The sequence below is a fragment of the Centrocercus urophasianus genome, unplaced genomic scaffold (assembly GCF_019232065.1).
Source record: "Centrocercus urophasianus isolate 14NV4802_14NV808 unplaced genomic scaffold, USGS_Curo_1.0 seq_14, whole genome shotgun sequence".
Classification (NCBI taxonomy): Eukaryota; Metazoa; Chordata; class Aves; order Galliformes; family Phasianidae; genus Centrocercus; species Centrocercus urophasianus.
In genome coordinates this window covers 2,856,626-2,873,491 of record NW_024884586.1, presented here as the reverse complement: position 1 = coordinate 2,873,491, position 16,866 = coordinate 2,856,626, and the positions used below count along the sequence as shown (strand labels likewise).

The window sequence follows — 16,866 nt, the reverse complement described above, 5'->3', positions numbered from 1 at the left end:
TCTACAGTATCTTCAAGTATTTTCAAGTATCCTATAGCATCTTGCACTATGGACAACAATCTTTTGACAATATACAGAAAAAGTTAACTCTGAATTTCACTGCAGAAACAGAACCTTAACATGTTCATGAATCCAGAACACATCAAAATATGGATCTTCCACAGCCAGCAGGTCCCATTTTAACAATTTGAGTTTTTAAAATGGAAAAAAATGTGCAGTTCATGAGTACGTTCTCAACCGCAGACAGATAATTTTAGGGCAGATAAAGGTGCTTTTTGTATAAACTTTCCATATTCCAAATAAGTCTTGATTAATTAGCATTTTATCTTTGTATAAAGTATCACGTTAACTCTGATGGCATTAATCAAACAAATAATTTATAGGAGATAGCCTGTTCTTCCCTCAAATCGGGTATCAACTTGCAAACGTTTGGCCAATGCAGCACTATGCATTTACTGCAGTAGGAACTACTTACTTTTCATCATTGTATTTCTGTACCTATAGGATGTGTGTGTGCTATTGTGACTCTCAGTGCTGAGTTAAAAACATTATCTTTTTTCCAGTAACTGCAATAATAGTGATCAGTATAGCTTCATTAACTCACACCTACCAAGCCTGAATTCTCATTTGAGAACAGTAACAGTGAATAATTAGTTACATTACACTACAGCTCATTTCTGAGCCAAAAGATAAAACTGCAATGCTACTTTTGGAAAGGGAGATGGATTTTACACAGTTAAAGGGTAGAAGACTGTGACTATGCCATTTGTTCTATATAAACGTTATCCAATTTAGCAAAATGGCACGGAAGGAACAAATGCTGGATCCAAACATAATTCTGTAGGGCTGATGCTACGTCAATGAGAGCAGGAGGTTTGCTTGGGGCAGACACTGAAGAGCAATAAGGATTATGGCTGTGACTACAGACTGAACTGAACGCTGCAGAGATGCCAGCCAAGTCTCTTCCCAAAACTTGAACCTGGGCTACCATAAGGCTATGTTCAACATTTCCATCTTGCTTGGCATCCACTAAATATTACAGCAAAAAGTGCTTTGTATCTTAATGGGATTAGGACTGTTCACCCCCATGAGGAAGGATGTAACATAAAATGGTCTCCCTTTTGAAAATAAATTGAGGAGGCAGGAAGATGATCTCTTTCATCTGAACATTTAGCACACAGGATGCTGTCACTGGTGGACCGTTTCAGCCCCATGCGCTGCACAAAGAATGCCCACCACTTGGGAACCAGCAAACCCTGACCTGTGTCCATTCTAGGTATTTCACTGTTGTAACGAGGCCAGAAAGACCCACATCAAAGCAAGCCATTAGGCCAGTGTTATTGTCCCACATTAGATGAACAAATGCAAGCAAACAAACAAATAAAAACGTTAGTTCAAGGTTAACTACCTCATGTAAGGTAAAATTAATCCACACTTTGCTCTAAGATACAGATAGGGTTTTAACAGGATCAACTAACATGACACGATCAAGATGGTTAATCCAACCCTCTTTTCATACAGATGTATTCACTGTGAAATATACAGGCCTAGTAAAATCATGATAAATAGAGCTGAAAGCACTGCAGGGTTTGGGGTTTTTTTGTTTTATACTACCTTTACTATATAAATAAGCAATGTGGGGCGAGTATAGAAAGATTCTCCCAAAATACTAAGTTGAATACATGAAATTCTCAGAATAAAGTACTTGTTATGTTTTTGCCCTTCCAAGACTGAAAAAACACACACAACATACTTGTGTGAAATGCTGCTGCAAGCCCCAGGCTGAAAGAATTCACACCCACCCAGCCTGAGCAATGGCTTGGATATTGCCCTTGCACCTTTCTAATGCTATCATTAAATCAAAGCAGGACTCTGCTCTGATTAAAAAGAAAAAAGAAAAAAAAAAGTAGTGATAAAGTAACATCTCCATTTGATAATGAAATAAATAGGACAAAAGTAAAAATACTCAAACATTTAATATATGTGCTATGCTTATAAATTATGGAAATAAAACTAACACAAGATGTCACTAATCTGAAGGTAAAGAAAAGCTACTACAACAATGTATGATCCAAAAAACTCGGACTCTGCTTCTCCAGAAAGAGACAGTACTGAAAGAAGTTTATACAATGGAGACCTCTTAAATACATAGCCCTGAATTTCTGTGCAGTAATTTGTGGTGCTGATAAATCAGCCTGTTAATTCACATACTCACTTCAAAGAGATTTTTATCAGAGGATTCAAATGAACAGCACTGCCTTTAGGCATTTGCCAATTTCCAGCTCTTCAATAAATTAAACCTTCAAAATGTTTGTTTTATCACAGAACTGGACTAAGTTTTCCTGCTAAAAACAAAAGCATCCCAAATGAAGCTGATGTGAGAAGACACATCCATACAACAGAGAAAGAAAATAATGTATTACTCTGCCTTTTTAGACGAATTAATGCATGTTCATTTCTTAAAAGGATTGTGGTTATTATTTTGCAGGGGTACAAGCATCTTTCTTTCATCATCTAGCCTTCTTGAAACCCATGTCCCTTTTTATTAGCAGTTAAAGAGAATTACCAGCAGCAACTACATACCAAGCTTCAACAGGCTGGTTCAAGTGGAAAGATTTTTTTGCACCACAAACACATATTCCAGGTTTTTGATTTAAGTGGGCTGCACTGTAAATTCTGAATTGCAACATAATAAAACCAGTTGTATCATAGATTTTTTTTTTTTTTTAAAGACAAACTTACAACACAACGATAGGTTAAATAAATAAAAAACATCAGTTAAAAACATTCTAAACTTCTTCTGTGCAATTGTGTACCAATATGAAAAATATTACTTCAATCTCTGCACATTTCATGGTTCAGTCTCCTGGAATTCTCTAAAAATAATACTGATAACAAAAATAAAGGAAAACGTGATCTGTTGACAAGTCAGTGCTTTAGAGCTATTAAAAAGCACACATGAGAATTTGTAGTTCCCTTGCAGCAGAACAGTGACCCAACACGTTAAAAATCAAACACTGGTAATAATGTTAATATATAAAATATTAGTTTAAAAACTATAGAATGACCTTCTCAGCAGAAATGGAGTGTATACATTGGGCTCTATGACATACAGCATATCTGAAGGCAAGTTCACAGAATGCTGAAAGGCTCACTGCACCTTCTCTATGGCAAGGAAATACTGCAGCTTTAAAATAAGCTGCACAATACTCATCTCTATCTCTTTCACATGAAAGTGTGTAAAAAGCAAATCAGCAAATAAACTCTAAAATAGATTTATACCAAAATCCTCTTTTTTACATTGAGTTTACAGCTTCTATCCATTTGCCTGTACTATTTTTGGAGTTTCTTTCAAGAAAAGTCCAAGTTGCATTTTAGGGCCATGAACAAGTTCACGATACAATGTACTGGCAGACAGAACTTTTGCATACTAACGAGATCCACTCCTTGTTGCTTTTTTGTTGTTGTTGGTGGTGGTGTTTTAAACAGTTTTTGTTGGTTTTTTTTGTGGGACAAGAGGCCAGATATCGATTCCTTTGACAAGAGACGCCTCCAGCGTGATGTTGAACTCCTGCAAGGTCTGCAGCACTCGAATCAAAGAATTCACTAGAGTATGATCTTTAATCAGTGCTATGTCTTCATACATCTGTGCTGTGATCGGGCAGTCTGCGAGCAGGGCGATCCAGTGATGTAAAAGATGGTCTCTGACAAAGCAGCCATGTACAAACAGAAATAAAAATAAAGCAAAGTTAATTTCTCATTTTTATGAAATGTTTTTGTTGTCGTTGTTCCTTGCCTTCCAGATAGGTTTACCATTTTCTCCATGTATTATTATAAGGTGGAGAAGGGGGGAGTAGTCAGCTGGCACTTGTTTCAGTAGGGGACATCTTCATGCAAAACAAGCATTTCCAGGTTTTCCACTCCTCGTATCAAAAGATACGGTTCCCAGCAACCTGGAAGTCCCAGGCAAGCCCAGTGTTATTGGCCTGCTCCATTGCCTTTTAATGAGTAGTGAAAAGTTCACCCAGCCAGGAAGGAAGAAGCCCCACTGATTCATGGTTTCCTGCTTTCATCTTCCAACCTTGCCAGCTAGGAGAGGCAGGCAGGCTACTCACATGGCCTGCTGCCCTTCTCTCATGTCTCAGTTGCCCAGCAATTCAATATTCAATCTGTGTATCTACGATTTCCTATACTTCACATTCATAAGAATTCAGGTTATAGTTGTAACTCTTCTTTGGTTACCAAGTACTTCAGAAGTAATAACTAAAATGCAAAACCCAGCACTTCTGTGGCTTTACCTTACTAATATACATTTTATAATATTAGTTCATTTTATTAAAACATCATTTTAAAAAAAAACCAGTTTCTTCATACCTGGCTCCAAGACACACCAGCATCTGAAACTTGCCATCCTTCCCAATGTTTCTAGGAGTGTTGTTGATAGCAGTGATAAAGCGACAGAAATTCCTGGCCCTTGTCTGCCAATTCTCTTCTGGGACCATTTCATTCTGTTCAAGGGTCTCATAATACGTTTGTGCTTTTTCTTAAAAAGAATGGTGGGAGATAACGAGTATCATCAGCATATGCAGGATCCTAAAATAGCTCCAGTGCTAGGAATAAAGTAACCTGACCTTCACATTTAGATGATCACATTTAAAAATACCTCACTTTATAATGCTTTCCCCATAAGCTTGCTTACAAATCCATTGCCCAATTCCCACATCTGAGAGGTGCAAATCAGCACAAATATCAAAGTCATGGAGGGTACAATTCAAGCTCAAAGGCTTAGATTCATAGCTTGTCCTTGAATTTCCTGGGTGATTATGTCCAAGCATTGCTGGTCATTTTTTTTTTTTCTGTGTGATTTGGTTCTGTGTTCCTCATGTGTAAAACTGGAATTCCACTTCCCTTTCCCTGCACAGTACTAACATGGTTCTAGTATCTACTGAATTCTGATGGGCTGCAGTAACGATACAAGGAGAAGACTAATGTTAAAATACCTATGCAAAACACAGAAATACTATTTAAAGCAACTCCTTTTCTGTGTATTCAGTTGACTGATTCAGCTCTAGGGCAAAGGAATTAGACCTCTGTTTAAAAAACGTGTATGCTTATAAAACCCTTATTGCAACATCCAGTAGGACCAATAGCACAAGAATGATGTCTTCTGCTTTATAAGATGACTCAATCTCTTACAAGTGTGATTTATTGCTTTAGCAATGCTGCGCTGTGTGACTGTATGCCAATTCCCCATCTCACTGAAAACATCCACACAAGGGAATCTTGTTTTACACTACCAGTACTAGTAAGACAGATGCCAATTACAGTGCCAATACACTGTCAACTCTGGCAGAAAACAGATGTTTTCTTCTTTCAACAATACAAGGACATAAGAGCTCTCACAGCAATTCAGCTGCAGAGATGCCTCTGACAAGTATGCTGTTCACACCAGCTGAGACAAAGTGGCAGTGATAAGGAATACAGATGTATATGTTTCAAAGACATAAACAGATTCTGATATATTTTCCTCACACTTACCTAAGAAGTCCCAAATAAAGACGTTTTTGAAGAGCCTGGGTGATTTAAATCCATGTTGAAATACTTGCTCAAGAGCTGAAACAAGTCCACTTTCTCCACACAGCAAGAGTGTCAGACTGCCTCTCTGCCAAGCACACACAAAGCACTTAACTCAGTTTGGCAGTTTAGAGACAGGAGGATTACATGCATTTACTAATCCAGGTTTTAAATAAATAGACACTCAAAGATACAGTATACTGTCAAACAACAACCCCAGACAGGATGGCTCATTTCTCACAAGTCCTCAGCTCTCCAAAATGCACTGATCTTCTTAAGAACAAGGGCAGCCAGCTCAGGATCTCACCATATTCAAATGAAAACACAAAAAGGTCAAGATGAAGATCAATGTGCAAGTTTTACCTACAGTAACTGGTGTACAGGAAATTAAGGAAATGTTTTCCTCTTTTGCTAAGCAATGAAGATCACCAGTCCATTGTAACAGGTGCTTCAGATTTTCAAGAAAAGCAGCAATTAAAGCTATTTCAAACCTTAGGGAAATAATAATTCTCCTTCAGAACATCACAGTAAGTTGGTTGCAAACCCAGTGCATGATTCACTTGATTACTGTGTAAATACAATATTCAATTTGAACTGAATATGAATTCGCTGTGCTAGCTGAACTTAGGGAAGGTAGGCACAGAACAAATGGAAAGATTTACGTGCAAATATTGATAACCTCCAAGGGATACATATATGGTAGCCAGCACTGTACTGCTACTTCTCAGAAAAGATGGAGTTTGACTCTTCAACAAAGGCACATTTTTTAAGCTTATATCCAGAAACATCTGCTGTGCCAGCTGAAGTAATTACACAGACAGCTTAAAAGCGTGAAGTCTTTGAAAGCATTTCTGGTTCTTTTTTGGTCATTTTTTGTTTTGGTTTGCTCTAAATGGCCCATGGCTTTTCATAAGTAGCCAAGATAATGCAAAAGAGACATTAAAAAGTCTTGTTAGCAGTCAATGCGGATGAAAAAATATTTAATCTAGACAGAACTCACCATTCCTGACAGTGGTTCAAGCAAGAATCATAAGCAGAGTATCACTCAACTTCTGATACCAGAACAGTACATTCAATTAAGAGAATGTTCCAGATAGCAGCAAGAATGACATAACTGATGTCACACTACTCCAACAACTTCATCTCCGTATCTCATTTTCGCTCTACTTAAGCAATTTTCAGACCATTCAGATTTTTTTACTACCATATGTTCTCAAACACTAGTATGAGTTTCCAGACAAGAGTGCCACTACACAGATGACAACTCCTCACCTCTTTCTCTGGCTTGTGAAAATGCTTAACAATGCCATTGACAGCTTCACCAATAGCTTCTTGTATCTGACCAGTATTTAGCTCTGCAAAATACAAAAATATTTCCAATCACTTTAGAAACACTTTAAAACTGTGCATGATGGATACGTGCATATCACAAAACAGAAAAGATACATGAACCAACCTAATGAAAATGTGCTGGCTTACTGGCAATGGAAATCCAACTCTACTTTTATTTACCGTGGGGGAAGACAAAATGGAGATTTGGATGTGTTTTTATTTTTTAGTATCAAAACTATAACTGTGGTGTTTGAACACAACAACAGATGGAAATGGTATTTATGTATTATATTAATTTCAGACCCAAAGCCCAAAGCTGAAAAATGGAAATGATATTTCATTATGACCACAGACATCTTGGAAATACATTCTATGATTGTTTTCTGTAAATCCAAGTATGCTTGGGTGCAAAATAACCAACTTACCAGGAAAAAGATAAAAGCAGAACAACAAAAACTGATATTCATTAATAGAAACAACTAACAGGTTTTCTCAACCATGAAGTACATGACAACAAATTTCTATTTTCCTCCCTAACACTCATTTCACAAAAGAAGGACAAAATAGAAAATATCAGCAATGCAGCTAAGCACTGGAGACGGAGTCCAGAGACATCTGGACTTGAAGACTTTAAGAATCTGAGTGCCTAAAATCCTGAGCAACCCATTCTAACTCAGAATTTAGTTGCACTCAGAGCAGATCAGCTGTGCTAAGTGAGCTTCACAGGTCCTGTCCAAGAAGAAAATTTCCAGCTCTGTTGCAAGCAGCTTTCCACAAGTAGCAATGCAGGACCTTACAAGGCAATCCCCACCACTTACTTGGCTTATTGTTTGGTGATATAGTGACCAATCTTCTGATCATGCTTGGTGACTGCTGCAAAGGAGGGGTTCGACACTGCCGCTCATCAACCTCAGTGTTGGATGTCAGCAGCTCTCCCACCAGGATCCTCTCTAAGCTGCCATCATCCATTCCTTTTCCAAGCCACCTTCCACAGGGAAACCTGAGAACAAAGAACAGATATTTGGACTGAGTCCAAATCCAGATTCAATTCCATGCCAAAGACTTTCAAGTGCAGTTGCACAAAATCCAAATTCTGCTAATATTGTTATTAGAAATACTTCACTCATCTAACAAATGAACAAATTCTTTGATCTGGCTTTTGCCAGCAGGGGGAGCAAAAGTAAAACAGTTTTTCTGCTCTGTGTTCATCTTAATTTTGGCACTAGATAACCTGCAAACAGTGCCAGAATTTGTCTCATGTCTTACATGCAGTGCTTGATCTGGGGGCTATGGAGGAAAGAAATGGAAGACCCACCACCAAGTACTGATGGGTGGCAAATATAACCATGCTTTTATGGAATACTTAACACAGAAGGCAAAAAAAAGAAACCAACAACATATACTGACACACCAGATCACCAACACATGTATTGAAATTGGGATATCATGTCAGACACCAGAAAGCACTTGTGCTCACTGGCTCATCAGCACTTTCTGAGAATCAGTGTTGACGTCTGTTTAATTTGCCCAATCAGAAAACTGAATGGCATCCAAAAACATAATCTTGCCTCTTCATTTAATCACAAACAAGCTCTCATGAAGAACTGAGTGGATCTATCCACCAGCTTCTCCTCAACATGAGCCTGACAGTTTCTCTAAACAAAGGACAAGGCATCAAACCATGCTGCACTTAACACAAACGAGTTTGAATTCCAACTGCAAATCTTGTTCCCTTACTTTCACTGAGCAAACACTCATTAGCCGCTGTGTTACAGCTTGTGTTCAAGTTTTCCTCTCTAACAATTAGAAAGCTCAACCTTAATTCAAAACACCACCCATGTTTGGCAAGCAGCAAGCTCTAACTTGCTATTTCTCCCTTGGGCTCAAGGCATGTTCTTTTAAAGATGCACAACAGTGAACTCATCTTCTCCACCGATGCTTGGAGGGTAGACAAGAGCATGTGCAAACTGAAAACTCTGTTTAATTTTGTAAGAGTCATGATTTGTTTAATGCCAGAAGCTAAATGACCTTTATACGTCTTCAGGTAGCAGCTTCTGTAGATGGAGTCCCAGGAGATAAGACCTTTCTAAGCAAACAAGCCCGTCTATACCACCTTCCTGCATAAATTCTACTTACCCAACAGGAAATGTCAGGATGATACTTACTTGTAAGTATGCCCTGTTATTTCATTTCTGACCATAACATACTCCACTAGCCACTTGGCATACAGCCCTGAATTATCATGTCCTATTTGCACCGTGGTCAGTTTTCCCAAGTTCTGGCACTGCAAATTAAACAAAGAATTGGTCAGAGTAAACAGAAGGAGAGAGCGGTATGCTGAATAAGTAAACTACTGGAGAACATGCTGAGATGTGCCATCAGAAACACAGCTCTCCTGACTGCACGACTGATTCTGAGCTTTTTAAGGATCAGCTGCTTTATTTGTTTGTGTTCATTGTTGCTTCGTTGTTTTTGGCTCTTTTAATACTGCTTTGATCAGCAGAAAGTTTCAGATAAATGACATCTTTTCAGAAATCTTATCTACCAACACAGTAAGGAATCAGTCAATTTATCTGAGCATGGTGTTATCTATAGATAAAATCTGCTACGTACAGGCACAGGAGGTATGTGTGACTAACCACATACACACCACAGATACAAAAAGTACATTAAGATGACACTGCAAGGGGAGAGTTAAGAACTGAATAAGAAGAACATTTAAAGCATTCTTATATGCTTTAATACATACCTCAAAAGTCATTTCTAATATATTCCTGGGAATCTGCAAGACTCCTGTTTCACCCAGTTCTCCTGAGATACATATCCAAGGATTGGCTGTAAACATGGAGCCACCGAGTTTCTTGCTAGGAACAATCAATATATGGTATGGTATCACTGCAAACACAAGAAAAAATAACACTTCTGAAATGGGAAAAGGATAATTATGGAACCTCTTTAATGAATAAAGATATGGTAATCCTGCACTGCTATGAAACATTAAAAACAAAGCAAAACATACAAATGTAAGAGTTCCTATTTAATCATACTAACACTTGCTCACTAATGACTGATTGACAATTGAAACAGTGATCAAGAAGTATAGCTGATAGCAAAACACCATCAAATGACAGAAGCAATACGGATGGACATCGTCCCACATTATTTTCCATTTAGCAGTCATGAAGATAGTTACTTGTATCCAGCTTAGAGAGGAGCAAGTAAGGACAGTCTCCATATAGCCAGGACTACATGCCCAGCTCCAAATTGTGCGTGTGTGTGCACACATACCACCCAGCTAATAACCAAATCTTTTACTTACAGGGCTTGCCTACAGAAGCATCCAGTACTGTGGCTAAACAGTGACAGTGAAAATCCATTATAATGCTGCAAGTTTCTAAGTGCCATATTACTCTTAATTATGCTAACTTGAAGACGTTTTCACTATAAAACTCAATACAGTTTCTCTCCCTTTCACCACACACATCCAAAATTTCAGGTCCCCTGGTCTACCAGTGCCTAAGTTACAGCCCCTTCTTTGACTCAGAAAACAGAAGGAAATACATATGCTCTTCAATCACGTAGTATCTCATACATGGCTCCCTATTAACCAAACTATTTTTGTAACAAAACCCAATTACCTGAATAGTCAATGCGTTTCCTGGCCATTTGCCTTTATTTTACAGCGCATAAATGGATTAGAGTTAGGGCTTTTCAGCTGAACTGTTTAATACATTTCTCCCTCAACATTTCTTCAGCTGTCAGTGTCCTCAAGAAAGCACTTGGTGGTTAGATTTTCTTACAAGTTTGATGCTTGTGGCATTAAAGAGTGAATTAAGATGTTTTTTAATTTGCTGTGCTGACAGTCTTAAAGAAACAACTGGAGAACATCCAGCAGACCAAACTGTAGCCCCGTCCAGCACCTGCCCACAAGACCAAAAACTATTCTGCTTACCTCTCTGCTTGTTTTGTCTTTCATACACACAAACACGTATTGTAACAAACATACAAGGATAGCTCTTACCATGGGGACAGAAGGATGCTCTCACATAGATCCACCCTCAATTTTATAAGGCTTGCTAAATTTTTTCCTTATGCTATCTTATTAGCAAGGTTCTATGTTGCAGAGTTCTGGTGCGATCCTCAGTGTGTATTTACCAAGTTAGAAATAAATGCCTTGGGCAACACATGGAAAGAACACTACTGCCCAGCAGAAAGCATTACAGAAACAGCAACAGAATAGACAGATACCAGAAAGAAAACACAACAACTACGTGAAGGAACATTGCTCAGAATTGTTTATAAATCTGAGTAATCACTCAAATAATTCTGGAGATCAGAGCTCCAGGGAAAGCAAATACTTACGGATTGTTGTGAAAACATTGGTAAAGCAAAAGTAATCAACAGCATTGAATGACAGGAGATGATATAAGAATTGTTCTTTCTCATCATCACAGCGGAGGAATGCGTAACGCTTGTAGAGTTTTCTGACAAAGCAAAACACATCATCTGTCATGGTAACAGGATTCTTGTAGTGAAATGTTTTCTGTTATGCATATTTATCAGGTAAGCTATAAGGAACGTGCAAGCAATTACAAATGAAAAATGATACTTCTAGGGACAATACGATTCAATATGCCAAACTATGCAGACATTAAGTCTGAAATCTCCAAGTCATCAGACCAATGTTCCACACACACAAAAAAAGATGAATCTAATGCTCCTTCTAATTGTCTTTAGGAAAATAACAATGAGACAGCCAAAAATCTATAAACTTTAGAGCTCCTGAGATCCAAAATCATATGCGTGCTGAGGTGGCTTGAACTCCTACTATTCTCTCAGTCCTGAGTTACAAATTCTTTGCAAGGACTGCAACACGACAGAGAACTGCAACTTCTTTTACAAGGAAATATCAAAAGTTGTAGCTCTGTAGCCTTCTCTCACTAGAAGAGACCCTGTGCAGAAAAATGCATTGTAAATGGAAACAAACATATATATTACTCAATCTAATTATAGAATTAACTGCAAGACCGGCAACTGTGAAACCTTGACAAGATTTTACAAGAAATTACAAGCAATAATTTTGATTGGAAAATACTTTTTGAAGTTGCTCAGTTGCACGTGACAGCCACCACCATTTCTGTTAATTATGCAGTCCATAAATAGTAATAGTATTGGTCAATAATCATAAAAGATCACTGCTCACTGTCATCATGCACTGTGAAAAAGGACAATCAAAGGAAAGCAAAGCAGTATTCTCCACAGTTGCAGAAAGAGGACCAAGATAAAACCTTGGCTCAGCAAAGTAGTTTAGTTTAGAATAGAGCTAAGCCCTGAGCCCCTAGCAATTTTTCAAGTTCTCAGCTCAAAGCTGCAGAAAGTCTACAGCTGACAGAACTGATTATGCAGCTGAAGAACCCCAGTATAACATCATCCTGACCAAACAGCTCATACACTACTAGTACAGAGACACACATAAAAGGCTGGTCTTTGCCACTCTTTCTTCACACTGCTAAGCAGATGAAAGAACAGGCATTTCAGGGTTTGCAAAGTCAAATAATGAAATAGAATTAATTTTTAAAAGCTTTGCTCAAGATAAACCATCTTACTTTGTGAGTTCATGATCTGAAAGCAGCTGTTTCAGATGCCTAGAAAGCAACTTCTTTTCCATAGAGAGACGAACCCAGGCTCTGGCTTTGCCAACGTCTGTTTTGATTTCACTGATGTTCTGGATATGCCTGAAAGAAGAAAACAAAAAACATTACCCAGAATTTTCAAAGCTCTTTTGAACCAAGCTAGGCCGAAAAAGGGATTTTACTAAGAATGCAAAATACCAAGTAAACTATTGGAAAAAGAAATGTGGTCACCTTAATATTCAACGATAGCTCAATTCTTTGCATATCTAGCTGGAAAAGAATAAGAATCTCTAAAGGAAAAAATTGCAAAGTACCCTATTAACAAAATTCTAAAGCATTCCCATTGCCTCACATGATTTAAGGACCTTATCACTGCAACAAGATTTACGTCAGTGTGCTTTGGAAAAGTAAATACTGTCTTTCAATGCTCAAAAACAGCTTTTCTAACATAAAACACACAAAGGGTATGCTTTGAAAAGACAAGCAGGACCCCTGAAACACCTCAACTCACTCCTTCCTTAAAAAAAAAAAAAAAAAAAAAGTAGAAAAGTAAAAAAGTGTTGGCAAACAAAAAAGTTCTTCAAGCTGAATCTAGAAGTTCTGCATCTTGTTTTTTGACGTGCTGAAAAAAGGACACGTAGCAGAAGGCAGTTATGCATGCTTATTCATACTACAACAGTTAATGTTAGACAAATTCTTTTTTTTTTTAATTTACATTAAACACGTTCTTTAAAATGCTTTCTTCACTCAGAAGCAAGATTTAGCTCAAAGCTATGCAAGTCAACTTGGAAATGATTAGGAAAATACATATGTTACACCCATGTCTCTATGGAAATAAATACGGAATATTATGAAAGGACAAAAACTGATTCAGGATACTTCTGTAAACTAGTAGCTAGTACAATGTCAAGTCTCCTCAATACGAAATATGCTTTTGTAGAAGTCAGTGAGAAGGTTGCACTACAGACTTTCAAAATGTTTCCAGCAGGTTTCCACCCACATTTCCCTGTTTTGGTGTATTGGCCTTTCCAATACAGTAAACATGATGCACAAACAAATGTATGCACATTTCTTGGAGTTTTTTCCATCTGCACTGTTTTTAATAACTCAAACTCACCTCATATCCTGGACCAGAGAGATCCTGAGAGGTGACATGCCTGGACTGGTATCCGACTTTCTTCTTTCTGAATCAAGAAGTATTCCTAGATCCAAAAGAACAGAATCTCCTGTTAGTAGAAATCCACTTAAATATTCTTAAATCAATACAAAAAAGGTAAATTAATACCAAGTTACATGTAGAAAGGGGTAGGTTTCTTTGTTGTTTGGTTTTGCTCACTTAAATTTAAAATTAAGACTCATAAGTAGTGGTCCCTACTGCACTTTTTTCTTTCTGCTGATTTACAGCTTTGCAAAGATATCATGGCATATTTCCATTACTAATGAAAAGAGAGTATGATATCTAGAAAAGATGCTCACACAGATCAGCACATGCTGAGCATTAATGTATTATTGAGATCTGGTTCAGCTGAAACTGGTATGACAGCAACTGGGTTAAAACAAATACCAGTCAAGTCGTATTTTCTACAGACTACTGTATTTTCTTCCCACGTGGTCAAACTGAAAGGCAATGCTGAGACTTGAAAACTACGTTCAGTGTATTTTACTCTGTACACCACAACTGTACGTGCAACCAATCTGCACACTCCTGTAACACCACTAGTTTTTAAACTAGCACGTTTGGTGTTTTAAGCAACATTACTACTCTTGTCAAATTTCACTCTAGAATCATGCCACATATTACAGTCCCCAAACCTGATACCCTAATAGTAAAAAAAAACCCTAAGACTGGTGCTACCTTTCATCTGATATTAAAAAAAAAAAAAAAAAAAAAAGCCCTGTGTGCAAGAACAAGGGACATTCAGGAGACCCTAATACTTTCAGGGCCTTGGGCATGCCAGCCCTGCTGAGCAATTTGCTTAAAGCAACTTTAAAAAAAAAAAGAAATCCAAAACCTGATAAAAATCCATTATTCTGTCCACAAATTATACCCTATGTCTCCAACTGAGGAAATATAACCAACGGATATTGTGTGCAATATTACTTTTAATACAACACTTATGTCAAATCTCACAATGCATTTCTTAAGCGTGCTTTGAATTTTGTAATTATTTTTATTATTTTTTTTTTTTTTAAATACAGTACAACACAATTCTGTGCTTCCACATGTTCCCCTAACCCCATCTATGACACAATATGCTTTGCCAATCAGGCAGTCAGTAGGACTCATACAGAGGATGTTACACTGGAGCAGATCCACTTTAATGCATCTCTGAAGCACCAGATATTCCTGGTGTCTGAACACTGCAATCACAAATAAGTAGGCTCAATCCAAATAAGTTTACTTTTCACAAGATGTACTGAGACAATACATCATGTCCATATTAATTCTGTGGCAAACAGAATGCTTGATTCAGTTACATTAAGTGAAGGCTATGTCCAGGGAAACAATTTGCACAGTGCAAATCTGCAAGCAGATCTTAGTAGTTTCTTTTTATTATCATCTTCTAGTAGAAGTTAATCTTACCTGAGGTACTGAAACTGCCTGATGTTGTTTTCCTCTGCCTGTTTTCAAGGTAATGTAGCAGATGAGACCACAAAGCAGACTTCCCCTAAAATTAAAAATATATTAGTTACTGTGACATACGGGATCTCAATTAAAAAAAAAAAAAAACAACTACTAGCTGAATAAAACTAGCTGAATAAGAAAGTTTAAATCATCATAGAAAGGAACAGCTTCAAATACGTTTGTCCTCATTGATTTAGAAACAAACACAAAAAGACAAAAGTTGCAGGTGCTTGGGAGCTGTAAAGAGGATGACAAGGAAAAGCAAAGTCAAAAACTACGGGGGTCTAATGATTCCAATAATAGAGAAAAGTCAGCTGAGCCTCATTTGTCCCTGGTTGTTGACATGAGATGAAAACATCTGAAGCCTTATAAAACTTAATGCATAAGCAGAATTTTCAGTCTGAGACTGAAAGTCACCACTCTTATGCAGTTCTTCCTCCCTGCACCTCCAGCAGCGTGCTGGCAAGAGACACAGAACCAGCCTGAGTAAACTATCTCCTACCCACACCAAGTTTTTCGTCTTTTGCACAACTGTTCCCATCAAGGTAATTCAGGGCTACAGGTGCATGTTGTCAGTTTTCAGAATCTCATAAGATCTCCCTCAATTTCATCAAGCAAACAACCTGGACAATTACAAACACAGCAACAAACAACAACAAAAATCCAACAACTCACACACACACACACACACACACACACACACACAGAAAAAACAAACAACCACAAGACAGACAACAAGAGCTGGTCAGTAAGACAGGCTGCAGTTCTGTACTTTATAAAAACAACTTTAAAGTCAGGGATGCAGTATTTAGGTCAAGACAAATCTGACAAATAATGCTAAAAGTTGCATCCCGCACATTATGTTGCTTCCTTCAACCTCTGGGGGCTTAAAATAGAAGTCAGGAAATTTTTCATGGACAAATTTTAAGATTCTTGGACTTATCCTAAAATATTTTGCATGATAAATCGAAGGTATCAAAGCTACAGAAAGCAACATTAATTGAGCAGGGTCCCCTCCAGCACATGAATTGCACTAATACACAAAGGAAATTCCTTACTATTAGCTATTATCTTCCTAAATTACTATGTTAGGTGGAAATGTTTAGCAATTCTGCATTTCAGAAAAACAGTCATTATAAAGCCAGGCTTTTAGTTACAATCTTGTGCAGAAAGAAACCATGACAGTAAAGCAAGAGTTGCCCATTCAGTACTATCAATGTCATCTAAAAATCATGCGAGTACCTTCCTGAAATGCTGTAATTATAATTCAACTCTTAAAGTTAAAAAATAACAACAAATTTAAATCTTTAATCTTTAACCAGTTCAATCCCACAGCTCTCTACAGTACTACTAAGGGCTTATTTCAAGACATTACATCTACCCCAAAATGAAGCAGCATGTCTCCAGAAGATAAAGCAGAAATTGCCCTTTTGCATCTGTGTTGAGAGAAATATATTAAAAATATGCATTTAGTGGTGAAGTTATCAAAAGAGTTCAGAGAAGCCCAGTGCCTCAATACCTGACAGATCCAACACGGGAAGCCAAAAACTGTGAGTCTTATAAAAAATATAAAAAGAGACTATGAAAATATCACCAGGGAATGGTTACATTGAAAATGATGTTTATTTGAATAAACATACACATGCACAGTCTAGTATTCAGCATCTTGCTGCCATGGCAAAGAGAACTGCAACAGATCAC

General features: G+C 37.6%; 1 protein-coding gene across 2 annotated transcripts in view; it reads right to left on the bottom strand.

Annotated features, from left to right (window-relative positions):
- Positions 1-1,957: 1,957 nt before the first annotated feature.
- The window catches only part of DENND5A (DENN domain containing 5A), a 59,192-nt gene continuing 44,283 nt past the window's right edge, over positions 1,958-16,866 (bottom strand). For both annotated transcript variants that reach the window (XM_042814785.1, XM_042814784.1), the window contains 11 exons: positions 15,124-15,208; positions 13,657-13,741; positions 12,513-12,641; positions 11,269-11,390; positions 9,656-9,801; positions 9,072-9,190; positions 7,725-7,906; positions 6,847-6,929; positions 5,539-5,662; positions 4,375-4,543; positions 1,958-3,704 (listed from right to left, as the gene is read on the bottom strand). In XM_042814785.1, coding sequence (XP_042670719.1) covers positions 3,482-3,704; positions 4,375-4,543; positions 5,539-5,662; positions 6,847-6,929; positions 7,725-7,906; positions 9,072-9,190; positions 9,656-9,801; positions 11,269-11,390; positions 12,513-12,641; positions 13,657-13,741; positions 15,124-15,208 — 1,467 coding nt within the window. In that variant the 3' untranslated portion in view covers positions 1,958-3,481. The remainder of the gene's footprint in view (positions 3,705-4,374; positions 4,544-5,538; positions 5,663-6,846; positions 6,930-7,724; positions 7,907-9,071; positions 9,191-9,655; positions 9,802-11,268; positions 11,391-12,512; positions 12,642-13,656; positions 13,742-15,123; positions 15,209-16,866) is intronic.